At 43.7% G+C, this 13,078-nt stretch overlaps 1 protein-coding gene across 1 annotated transcript in view; it reads left to right on the top strand.

Moving 5' to 3' along the window:
* Positions 1–13,078, top strand: part of ZMYND15 (zinc finger MYND-type containing 15) — a 167,072-nt gene that overhangs the window by 36,941 nt on the left and 117,053 nt on the right. Inside the window, exons 6-8 of the mRNA XM_053719566.1 lie at positions 908–910; positions 6,215–6,292; positions 6,399–6,515. Of these exons, the coding sequence (XP_053575541.1) occupies positions 908–910; positions 6,215–6,292; positions 6,399–6,515 (198 nt within the window). The remainder of the gene's footprint in view (positions 1–907; positions 911–6,214; positions 6,293–6,398; positions 6,516–13,078) is intronic.

The raw sequence follows: 13,078 nt of genomic DNA, 5'->3' as shown, positions 1-13,078 counted from the left end.
AAAGTGACAGTAACGGTTTTATTTTAAAACGTTTTTTGTGCTTTGTTGACAAGTTTAAGCCTGTTTAACATGTCTGTACCATCAGATAAGCTATGTTCTATATGTATGAAAGCCAATGTGTCTCCCCATTTAAATTTATGTGATAATTGTGCCATAGTGTCCAAACAAAGTAAGGACAGTAATGCCACAGATAATGATATTGCCCAAGATGATTCCTCAAATGAGGGGAGTAAACATGATACTACATCATCCCCTACTGTGTCTACACCAGTTATGCCCACTCAGGAGGCCCCTAGTACATCTAGTGCGCCAATACTTATTACCATGCAACAATTAACGGCTGTAATGGATAACTCCATAGCAAATCTTTTATCCAAAATGCCTGTTTTAAACACTGAAGAGCAAGAGGACGCTGATGATAACTGTTCTGACATACCCTCACACCAATCTCAAGGGGCCATGAGGGAGGTTTTGTCTGATGGAGAAATCTCAGATTCAGGAAAAATTTCTCATCAAGCTGAACCTGATGTTGTGACATTTAAATTTAAATTAGAACATCTCCGCGCACTGCTTAAGGAGGTGTTATCTACTCTGGATAATTGTGACAATTTGGTCATTCCAGAGAAATTATGTAAGATGGACAAGTTCCTAGAGGTTCCGGTGCCCCCCGACGCTTTTCCTATACCCAAGCGGGTGGCGGACATAGTAAATAAAGAGTGGGAAAGGCCCGGCATACCTTTTGTTCCCCCCCCTATATTTAAGAAATTATTTCCTATAGTCGACCCCAGAAAGGACTTATGGCAGACAGTCCCCAAGGTTGAGGGGGCGGTTTCTACTCTAAACAAACGCACTACTATTCCTATCGAAGATAGTTGTGCTTTCTAAGATCCTATGGATAAGAAATTAGAGGGTTTGCTTAAAAAGATTTTTGTACAGCAAGGTTACCTTCTACAACCAATTTCATGCATTGTTCCTGTCACTACGGCAGCGTGTTTCTGGTTCGAGGAACTAGAAAAGTCGCTCAGTAAAGAATCTTCGTATGAGGAGGTTATGGACAGAGTTCAAGCACTTAAATTGGCTAACTCTTTTGTTTTAGATGCCGCTTTGCAATTAGCTAGATTAGCGGCGAAAAATTCAGGGTTTGCTATCGTGGCGCGCAGAGCGCTTTGGCTAAAGTCTTGGTCAGCGGATGTGTCTTCCAAGACAAAATTGCTTAACATTCCTTTCAAAGGTAAAACATTATTTGGACCTGATTTGAAAGAGATTATTTCAGACATCACTGGGGGAAAGGGCCACGCCCTCCCACAGGATAGGTCTTTTAAGGCTAAAAATAAGCCTAATTTTCATCCCTTTCGCAGAAACGGACCAGCCTCTAATTCTGCATCCTCTAAGCAAGAGGGTAATAATTCACAACCCAAACCAGCCTGGAAACCAATGCAAGGCTGGAACAAGGGTAAGCAGGCCAAGAAGCCTACCACTGCTACCAAAACAGCATGAAGGGATAGCCCCCAATCCGGGACCGGATCTAGTGGGGGGCAGACTTTCTCTCTTTGCTCAGGCTTGGGCAAGAGATGTTCAGGATCCTTGGGCGCTAGAAATAGTTTCTCAAGGTTATCTCCTGGAATTCAAGGAACTACCCCCAAGGGGAAGGTTCCACAGGTCTCAATTATCTTCAAACCAAATAAAGAGACAGGCATTCTTACATTGTGTAGAAGACCTGTTAAAGATGGGAGTGATACATCCAGTTCCAATAAGAGAACAAGGAATGGGATTTTATTCCAATCTGTTCATAGTTCCCAAAAAAGAGGGAACATTCAGACCAATTTTGGATCTAAAGATCCTAAACAAATTTCTCAGGGTACCATCGTTCAAAATGGAAACTATTCGAACGATCCTACCTACTATCCAGGAAAATCAATTTATGACTACCGTGGATTTAAAGGATGCGTACCTACATATTCCTATCCACAAGGAACATCATCAGTTCCTAAGGTTCGCTTTTCTGGACAAGCATTACCAGTTTGTGGCACTTCCATTCGGATTAGCCACTGCTCCAAGGATTTTCACAAAGGTACTAGGGTCCCTTCTAGCGGTTCTAAGACCAAGGGGCATTGCAGTAGTACCTTACTTGGACGACATCCTGATTCAAGCATCGTCCCTGACAAAAGCAAAGGCTCATACGGACATCGTCCTAGCCTTTCTCAGATCTCACGGATGGAAGGTGAACAAAGAAAAAAGTTCTCTGTCCCCGTCAACAAGAGTTCCCTTCTTGGGAACAATAATAGATTCCTTAGAAATGAGGATTTTTCTGACAGAGGTCAGAAAATCAAAACTTCTAAGCTCTTGTCAAGTACTTCATTCTGTTCCTCGTCCTTCCATAGCGCAGTGCATGGAAGTAATAGGATTGATGGTTGCAACAATGGACATAGTTCCTTTTGCACAAATTCATCTAAGACCATTACAACTGTGCATGCTCAGACAGTGGAATGGGGATTATACAGACTTGTCTCCGATGATTCAAGTAGATCAAAAGACCAGAGATTCACTCGGTTGGTGGCTGACCCTGGACAATCTGTCACAGGGAATGAGCTTCCGCAGACCAGAGTGGGTCATTGTCACGACCGACGCCAGTCTAGTGGGCTGGGGCGCGGTCTGGGAATCCCTGAAAGCTCAGGGTCTATGGTCTCGGGAAGAGTCTCTTCTCCCGATAAACATTCTGGAACTGAGAGCGATATTCAATGCTCTCAGAGCTTGGCCTCAACTAGCAAAGGCCAAATTCATAAGGTTTCAGTCAGACAACATGACGACCGTTGCATATATCAATCATCAGGGGGGAACAAGGAGTTCCCTGGCGATGAAAGAAGTGACCAAGATAATTCAATGGGCGGAGGATCACTCCTACCACTTGTCTGCGATCCACATCCCAGGAGTGGAAAATTGGGAAGCGGATTTTCTGAGTCGTCAGACATTCCATCCGGGGGAGTGGGAACTCCATCCGGAAATCTTTGCCCAAATAACTCAATTATGGGGCATTCCAGACATGGATCTGATGGCGTCTCGTCAGAACTTCAAGGTTCCTTGCTACGGGTCCAGATCCAGGGATCCCAAGGCGACTCTAGTAGATGCACTAGTAGCACCTTGGACCTTCAACCTAGCTTATGTATTCCCACCGTTTCCTCTCATTCCCAGGCTGGTAGCCAGGATCAATCAGGAGAGGGCCTCGGTGATCTTGATAGCTCCTGCGTGGCCACGCAGGACTTGGTATGCAGACCTGGTGAATATGTCATCGGCTCCACCATGGAAGCTACCTTTGAGGCAGGACCTTCTTGTTCAGGGTCCATTCGAACATCCAAATCTGGTTTCCCTCCAACTGACTGCTTGGAGATTGAACGCTTGATTTTATCAAAGCGTGGGTTTTCAGATTCTGTAATAGATACTCTGATTCAGGCTAGAAAGCCTGTAACTAGAAAAATTTACCATAAAATATGGAAAAAATATATCTGTTGGTGTGAATCTAAAGGATTCCCATGGAACAAGATAACAATTCCTAAGATTCTATCCTTTCTACAAGAAGGTTTGGAGAAAGGATTATCTGCAAGTTCTCTAAAGGGACAGATATCTGCTTTATCTGTTTTACTTCACAAAAGATGTTCAAACATTTGTTCAGGCTCTGGTTAGGATCAAGCCTGTTTACAGACCTTTGACTCCTCCCTGGAGTCTAAATCTAGTTCTTTCAGTTCTTCAAGGGGTTCCGTTTGAACCTTTACATTCCATAGATATTAAGTTACTATCTTGGAAAGTTTTGTTTTTAGTTGCAATTTCTTCTGCTAGAAGAGTTTCAGAGTTATCTGCTCTGCAGTGTTCTCCGCCCTATCTGGTGTTCCATGCAGATAAGGTGGTTTTGCGTACTAAGCCTGGTTTTCTTCCGAAAGTTGTTTCCAACAAAAATATTAACCAGGAGATAGTTGTACCTTCTTTGTGTCCGAATCCAGTTTCAAAGAAGGAACGTTTGTTACACAATTTGGACGTAGTCCGTGCTCTAAAATTCTATTTAGAGGCTACTAAAGATTTCAGACAAACATCTTCCTTGTTTGTTGTTTATTCTGGTAAAAGGAGAGGTCAAAAAGCGACTTCTACCTCTCTTTCCTTTTGGCTTAAAAGCATTATCCGATTGGCTTATGAGACTGCCGGACGGCAGCCTCCTGAAAGAATCACAGCTCACTCCACTAGGGCTGTGGCTTCCACATGGGCCTTCAAGAACGACGCTTCTGTTGACCAGATATGTAAGGCAGCGACTTGGTCTTCACTGCACACTTTTGCCAAATTTTACAAATTTGATACTTTTGCTTCTTCGGAGGCTATTTTTGGGAGAAAGGTTTTGCAAGCCGTGGTGCCTTCCATTTAGGTGACCTGATTTGCTCCCTCCCTTCATCCGTGTCCTAAAGCTTTGGTATTGGTTCCCACAAGTAAGGATGACGCCGTGGACCGGACACACCAATGTTGGAGAAAACAGAATTTATGCTTACCTGATAAATTACTTTCTCCAACGGTGTGTCCGGTCCACGGCCCGCCCTGGTTTTTTAATCAGGTCTGATGAATTATTTTCTCTAACTACAGTCACCACGGTATCATATGGTTTCTCCTATATATATTTCCTCCTGTCCGTCGGTCGAATGGCTGGGGTGGGCGGAGCCTAGGAGGGATCATGTGACCAGCTTTGCTGGGACTCTTTGCCATTTCCTGTTGGGGAAGAGAATATCCCACAAGTAAGGATGACGCCGTGGACCGGACACACCGTTGGAGAAAGTAATTTATCAGGTAAGCATAAATTCTGTTTTTTCTTCTTCCTCAGTCCTAGTCTATGAGGAAGAAGAAACAGAGGCATCTGGAAATGGAGATGGCGGTTGGTATTGTTTACTAAAATTAATCCTCACTCAGTTTTTTTTACAGGGCCTGGATTTTTTTTTTACCCTGATAGATAATGATTTGCCGGAACCATATGCCATCTCTTCATCCCTCTACTGTATTTGAAATTGCTTCATAGCAGCCAGTTTTAAGGGCAGATAATCATACAGTGAAAATTGTGCAGTCTATGTCTAAAGTAGCACTATGCCCATCCCAAGCAGTTAAGATCAAAGACTAATCCAATTTTATGGTTATTAATCATGTTCAGACTGTAAGGGACCAGTGAGATAAATCTAGTCTAGGACCTAACTGCACTAATTTGTGACATTCCTCTTTTGTACACCTCTTTTATCTTGGAAGCCAGGAAGCCCCTTCTTCACTTACTGTTACAGACAGAAGTAATGGCTATAAGTCTACAAGGCTGTGCTTACAATGCGTGATGACATGTAAGTCCCACCCCCTGACCCCTGGCCGCTACAGCAGTGCGGCTTTATCAAAAAAGCGATGCTTTTTGGCAGAAATCACTTGCCGTGGCCTGGGCTGTGTAGACACCGCTCCGATTTGTGTCTGGCTCACAGAAGTAAACAACACCAATTACTGTGGCTCTGTTTACCAGCCAAATGTTTACTTCAGTGAGCCAGACACAATTCGGAGCAGTGTCTACACTGTGTGCTGCGTGCACAGTGATTGGGGTTTGTAATCGGTGGGCAGGGGACTAAGGCATTTGTGCGGCCGGTACACCGTATGCCCAATGTCTGGGGAACCCGGATCGGAGTCGGATGCACCCTAGGCAGCAGTGCACCCTAGGCGGCTTGCCTAGCGGGAGTGCCGGACCTGCCTATATATATCATATATATACTGTATGTATGTATAGATATATTTTGTACCAAAACGCCATCAGATATATGTAGAAATATGTATTTATTTATAAATAGAACATATTCTGCTACGTGCAAACATTTGAATGTGAAATATTCATATTTTCATGTCAGATTAGCTCACAAGTAGGGTGTCAGGTTTTTCTTTCCACTTTGCTTCATTGACTTCTATTGGGGAATACGCTAATGCAATTGCGGTATTCGAAGTTCGGCTTTTTGCACACATAGGGTTAGCTCGCAAGCAAAAACCTTTTACTTTCAACTTGTAATACGAGTGCTACTTGAAATACGCAAAAAGCTCTCTTCTATCAGAGTTAGCACGTGAGCAGGAGCGCTAAATAACGCTCCACTCTTAATTTGGCCCTAATTATTTTGGAATAGGTCCGCTTCATGGTATGTCTGATGTTGCTTGTACATTACAGGGGGCAAAGATCGCTATGAACCACTCCTCAAGGATACGGATATTATCTTAAGACAACATCCAATGGAAGGGCCTAAAAAGCCTTTAAGTAAGTTATTTAACATGGACAAACATATCTCACTTTTGTGTAGGTGTTACGCTTTCTTTGTGAGAAAAGAAAATAATTTTACATTTTCTTGTCATCTCATTTACAGCGACATGGAAGGAATACTACAACTGGAGAAAACTGAGCTTGGACAATCCTATCGCTGCCCTTATGACCTATCCTCTCACTATATACCATGTCATTACAAGACTGGTGCCCCAGCATTGTGAGTATCTCAATGTTTTGAAAAAGATATTATACTCCAAAACTTTCTATATTCCATATTAAAGAGAAAAATTTAAAGATTCTGATTTCATTCTTGCCTAGAAACTTTGAGCTAGAAGCTGTTTAAAATAAACTGAAACTAATACAGCAGTATCGGTCACATATAATTCCTACTAATGCTTATAGGCTCAAAATTTCTAGGCCTAAGCTACTACACTATCAAGCAATGGTATTAGCAGGATTACCTATCATTTACTGGGCACTAGAAGGAATTAAAAAAATGATACTACTGTGAAAATTCCATTTTACATACTGAGCACATAAAGGTTCTTTCTTTCCTAAGATATGGAGAGTCAATGGAGGAGGTGAAGTTTGGTGTCTGAAGAAATTAATTCCTTTATCATTGCACCAGCAGTTCTTGTGAACTGCTGGTGCAATGCCGCCCCCTGCAGATTCACGGCCAATCGGCCGCTAGCAGGGTTGATTTCTGTCCGCGACCTCAGAGCAGGCTCGCCAGAAACAAGGGGCATCAAGCTCAATATGGAGCTTGATAAATATGCCTCTAGGGGTTAATCTAGGGGTTAATCTTCCCTTTTTTCCCTCTTTGGGCTAATTTTGTTTGTGGCTTATGTTTGATACAGGGATTTATGTATAAACTTAAAATTTGGCAGTTGGTTTCTTTGCTTGCTTAGCTAGAACAGGCTAACTGACAAACTGCTTAAGTTTGAAACCAGCTGCAGCTACTTGCATCTTATGTTGTAGGCAGAGGGAAACGCGCGCCTTTTACTTGCTGCGTAGTTTCCTCTCTCTGCCAGTCATGTCTCTGCAGTCGGATATTCATGGAGCGGCGTCATTGAATTTCAGTCTCTTCAGTGTCAATCTACTATACGATTTTTAAAAAAACTTCTGGCAGAGGGGTGGAGCCTACAACTGTTGCGGAAGGATGTATATGTGAAGAGCTCCTGATTCTTACTTGGATTTAACTATACTTTTCTCTTTTAAAAAATATAATTTTTGTGCCTTGTATCTTAGTTCAAGTGCACTGAAGTTATCCTAGAGGAGACGGAGTTGGTTAGATAATATTGCATAGGCGGATCTTGCTATGCTCCTCAGCTAGACTGCATGGAAGCTGACCACATGGCAAGGAGGCCTACTTTGTGACTCAGCTACTCTATGTTGTCGAGGCTGCCGCACATATACCCCCCCCCCCCCCCGGGATTCTACTGATTCTGGGTCAATAGCAACATAAAATTCTTGCTCTCATTCTATCTTCAAAAACCACCTAAGCATTTTCAAATAGAAGTCTGACAACAGTACTAGCCTAAGCAATGGCAGCGACAGAAGCAATTATACTGGAACTCAGCAAGCTCCTCGAATTTCACCAGACAGCCTTCACAGAAATGTTTCATGAAGCTTGTGGCTCAATCCAGGAAGCCATCTATAATAGGTGCAACAGAGTTGCTTTGGATGGGGAGCTCCACATGAGTGGTGATTTCCTGGGGTCCTGGCACTCACCATCTTCTACCCCTCATCATCGTGATATGAAAGCAGACCAGCAAGCCTCCTGTGAGTATTCACAGACTGTGAGTGTACTCCGGACCTCCTATGATCAGGCTGAACAGACCGGTTGCAGTTCGAATTCAGTAGCCCAGATTATAGAGGTAAAGCACAGGCATAACACACTATACACGGCTGAAGCCACACCACATCCTATGGCGAGTAAAGTGGATAAACAGCCCCAGATCTTACAGAGTGCTGCAGAATTTACACACTGCTCTGACAAGGGTGCAGCAGGGACCTCAGGAGTTCAACATATATTGTTGTACAGGGCAGCCATTCTCACGCTGGGACGCACTCAACATATATGGGGTCTATATCTTTTAAAGCACTGCAGGGTAGAAACCCGAATCCGGGACAATGTGCATCCTTTACTATTAACCCTTGTAGCTTTCACCTCACCAACTACCAACCAGCTGGAAACTGAACTTATACATGCATGAAGGGAACTGATTCCAATCTTACACGACAAGCAGCTGAAGCATGGACACGTTCATTCACAAATAGAACAATCTATAGTAAAAGCTGGTGTCGGCTAGATGATATGTTTCTATGCCATCTAATCCGGCTATCATACTAGTCGGTTGATGTTCCAGGACATGCAATTTACAGTCTTTGCTCTGCTTGTTTGCTCCCAAAGTTAACCTAAGCTTTACTGTCCTAGCCCGTAGGGCATTGTGGCTAAAATCTTGGTCAGCTGATGTTACCTCTAAGTCCAAGCTTCTGGCACTTCCTTACAAGGGCAAGACCTTGTTCGGACCTGGTCTGGCAGAAATAATTTCTGATATTACGGGTGAAAAAGGGTCTTTGCTACCACAAGACAAGAAGAACAGACACAAAGGACGTCAAAGTAATTTTTTTTCCTTTCGTAACTTCAAAGGTCAAAAGTCTTCCTCTCCCTCTTCCTTGCAGGAGCAGTCCAAGTCTTCTTGGAAGCCCAATCAGTCTTGGAATAAGGGGAAGCAATCAAAGAAACCCTCAGCTGAGTCTAAGTCAGCATGAAGGGTCGGCCCCCGGTCTGGGATCGTATCAAGTGGGGGGCAGACTTTCACTGTTTTGTCAAGCGTGGAGAAGAGAGGTCCCAGATCCTTGGGCTGTGGACATAGTAACTCAGGGTTACAAAATAGAATTCAACACTTTCCCTCCCAGGGGCAGATTCCACCTCTCAAGATTATCTGCAGACCAGGTAAAAGAGAGGCATTCTTGAACTGCGTTCAGGACCTTTCCTCCCTGGGAGTGATTGTTCCAGTTCCAGTAAGGGAACAGGGTCTAGGATTCTATTAAAATCTGTTTGTGGTTCACAAAAAAGAGGGAACTTTTCGACCCATTTTCGACCTAAAGTGCCTTTACAAGTTTCTCAGGGTATCGTCCTTCAAAATAGAAACCATTCGTTCCATTCTTCCTTTGGTCCAAGAGGGTCAGTTCATGACGACCATAGACCTGAAGGACACGTATCTTCATGTTCCCATCCACAGGGATCCTCACAAATTCCTGAGATTTGCCTTTGTAGACAAACACTTTCAGTTTGTGGCTCTTCCGTTTGGCCTTGCTACAGCTCCCAGAATGTTCTCAAGGGTTCTGGGGGCTCTCTTGGCAGTGATCAGGTCTCAGGAAATTGCAGTGGCGCCATACCTGGACGACATATTGGTTCAGGCGCCATCATTTCATACTCTCATACAGAGATCTTGTTGTCTTTTCTACATTCCCACGGTTTGAAAGGTAATCTGAAAAGAGTTCCCTTGTTCCAGCTACAAGGGTGGTTTTCTTAGAGACCATAATAGATTCCCTATCTATGAAAAAAAAATTGACGGAGGTCAGAAAATCCAAAATTCTCTCCTCTTGCCTCTCTCTTCAGTCTACTGTTCGGCCATCAGTGGCTTGATGTATGGAGGTAATTGGTCTGATGGTCGCTTCCATGGACATCATTCCTTTTGCTCGATTCCATTTGAGAGCTCTGCAATTATGCATGCTCAGACAATGGAACAGAGACCATTTGGATTTGTCTCAGAGGATAGATCTAGACCAGTCGACAAGAGACTCTCTCCCGTTGTGGCTTTCTCAGGACCATCTGTCTCAGGGCACATGCTTCCGGAGACCTTCCTGGGTGATTGTGACCACGGACGTAGGCACATGGACTATGGACTTGGGAGGAGTCTGCTCTCCCCATAAACATCTTGGAGTTGAGAGTGATTTACAATGCTCTGATGGCTTGGCCTCAATTGTCCTTAGCCCGGTTTATCAGATTTCAGTCGGACAACATCACCTCAGTGGCTTACATCAACCACCAGGGAGGAACTTGGAGTTCCTTAGCCATGAAGGAGGTGGCACAGATTATTCAGTGGGCGGGAGCTTACAATTGTTGTCTATCTGCCATCTACATTCCTGGGGTGGACAAGCGGATTTCCTGAGCAGACAGACAGGTTAACCCTCAAATGGGGGGTGCCGGTGTTGGATCTGATGGCATCCCGGCAGAACGCCAAGCTTCCAAGGTACGGTTCAAGGTCAAGAGATTCTCAGGCCGCTCTGATAGATGCTCTGGCGGTTCCTTGGGATTTCGATCTAGCATACCTGCTTCCTCCGTTTGCACTACTTTCATGAGTTATTGCTCGTATCAAACAAGAGAGAGCATCGGTAATTCATGGTCTCGCAGGAACTGGTATACAAACCTAGTGAAGATGTCTTCTCGGCCACCTTGGATTTTCGGTCATTGAGACCATGATCCAGGCTCGCAAGCCTGTTACTTGAAAAATATACCATAAGGTATGGCGTAAATACCTTTATTGGTGTGAATCTAAGGGCTACTCTTGGAGTAGGGTCAGGATTCCTAGAATTTTGTCTTTTCTCCAGGAAGGTCTGGAGAAAGGGTTGTCAGTCAGTTCTGTGAAAAGTCAGATTTCTGCATTTACTCTTTTGTTACACAAGCGTCTGGCGGATGTGCCAGATGTTCAATCTTTTTGTAAGGCCCTGGTCAGAATCAAGCCTGTGTTTAAACCTGTTGCTTCTCCTTGGAGCCTTAATCTTGTTTTTAAAGTTTTGCAGCAGGTTCCGTTTGAGACAATGCTTTCTATAGATATTAAGTTGCTATTTTGGAAGGTTTTGTTTCTTATTGTTATCTCTTCTGCTCTGAGAGTTTAGGAACTCTCGGCTTTGCAGTGTGATTCGCCTTACCTTATCTTTCATGCGGATAAGGAAGTTCTTCGTAATAAATTGGGGTTTCTGCCTAAAGTGGTTTCGGATAGAAATATTAATCAGGAAATTGTTGTTCCTTCTTTGTCCCAATCCTTCTCATAAGGAACGTCTGTTGCACAACTTGGATGTTGTGCGTGCTCTAAAATTCTACCTACAGGCTACTAAGGATTTTCGCCAGTCTTTTGCCCTGTTTGTTTGTTTCTCAGGAAAGCGTAAGGGTCAGAAGGCTACTTCTACTTCTCTTTCCCTCTGGTTGAGAAGTATGATTCGTTTTGCTTATGAGACTGCTGGGCAGCAGCCTTCTGAGAGAGTTACAGCTCATTCCACTAGGGCTGTCTCCTATTCTTGGGCTTTCAAAGATGAAGCTTCTGTGGAACAGCTTTGGAAGGCTGCAACTTGGTCCTCTCTGCATACTTTTTCCAAATTTGATACTTTTGCCTTGGCTGAGGCCTCTTTTGGGAGAAAGGTTTTTTTAAGCGGTGGTGCCTTCTGTTTAGGTCTGCCTGTCTTGTTCTCCCTCCCTGTTCATTCTGTGTCATCTAGCTTGGGTATTGGTTCCCACTAGTAATTGAATGACGTCGTGGACTCTCCATATCTTAGGAAATAAAACAAAATTTATGCTTACCTGATAAATGTAATTCTTTCTGGATATGGTCCACGACCCCACCCTTTATTAAGACAGTTATTTTACTAAACCTTAGGCACCTCTACACCTTTGTGTTATTCTTTTTCCATTTCCCTTCGGTCGATTAATGACTGGGGATTATGGGTAGGGGAGTGACACTTAACAACTTTGCTGTGGTGGTCTTTGCCTCCTCCTGCTGGCCAGGAGTGATATTCTCACTAGTAATTGAATGCCACTGTGGACTCTCCATACCTGGAAAGAAAGAAATTTATCAGGTAAGCATAAATTTTGTTTTCCTCCGTTTGCTCTCCTTCCACGAGTTATTGCTCGTATCAAACAGGAGAGAGCGCCTGTGATTCTAATAGCTCCTGCTTGGCCTCGCAGGATCTGGTTCGCAGATCTGGTGAAGATGTCATCTCTTTCACCTTGGAGGTTATCTCTGAGGAAGGACCTTCTAATTCCGGGGCCATTCCTCCATCCAAATCTTGATTCTCTAAAGCTGACTGCTTTGAGATTGAACGCCTAGTTCTGTCTAGACGTGGTTTTTCTGAAGCGGTCATTGATACTATGCTTCAGGCTCGTAAACCTGTTGCTCGCAAGATTTGTCATAAGGTATGGCGTAAATACCTTCATTGGTGCGAATCTAAGGGTTTCTCCTGGAGCCAGGTGAGGATTCCCTGAAATGTATCTTTTCTTCAGGATGGCCTGGAAAAAGGTTTGTCAGTCAGTTTTCTGCACTATCTATTCTTTTGCACAAACGTCTGGCAAATTTAACGGATGTACAAGCTTTTGTTCAGGCCCTGGTTAGAATCCTCCTTGGAGCTTTAACCTAGTTCGCAAAGTTTTGCAGCAGGCTCAGTTTGAGTCGATGCATGTTGTTGATATAAAAGTGTTATCTTGGAAAGTTTTGTTTCTTCTTGCTATTTCTTCTGCTCGCAGAGTGTCTGAGCTTTCGGCTCCGCAGTGTGATTACCTGTACCTTATTTTTCATGCAGATAAGGCGGTCCTTCGTACTAAATTGGATTTTCTCTGTCTTTTGCATAACCGGGATGTTGTGCATGCTCTAAAATTTTACCTACAAGTTATTATAGATTTTCGGCAATCTTCTTCCCTGTTTGTTCTTTTCTCTGGAAAGCGTAAGGGTCAGAAGACCACTTCTACTACTCTTTCCCTCTGGTTAAGAAGTATGATTT

This window comes from Bombina bombina, chromosome 6 (genome assembly GCF_027579735.1).
Source record: "Bombina bombina isolate aBomBom1 chromosome 6, aBomBom1.pri, whole genome shotgun sequence".
Lineage (NCBI taxonomy): Eukaryota > Metazoa > Chordata > Amphibia > Anura > Bombinatoridae > Bombina > Bombina bombina.
This window is presented reverse-complemented; position numbering and strand designations above follow the sequence as displayed.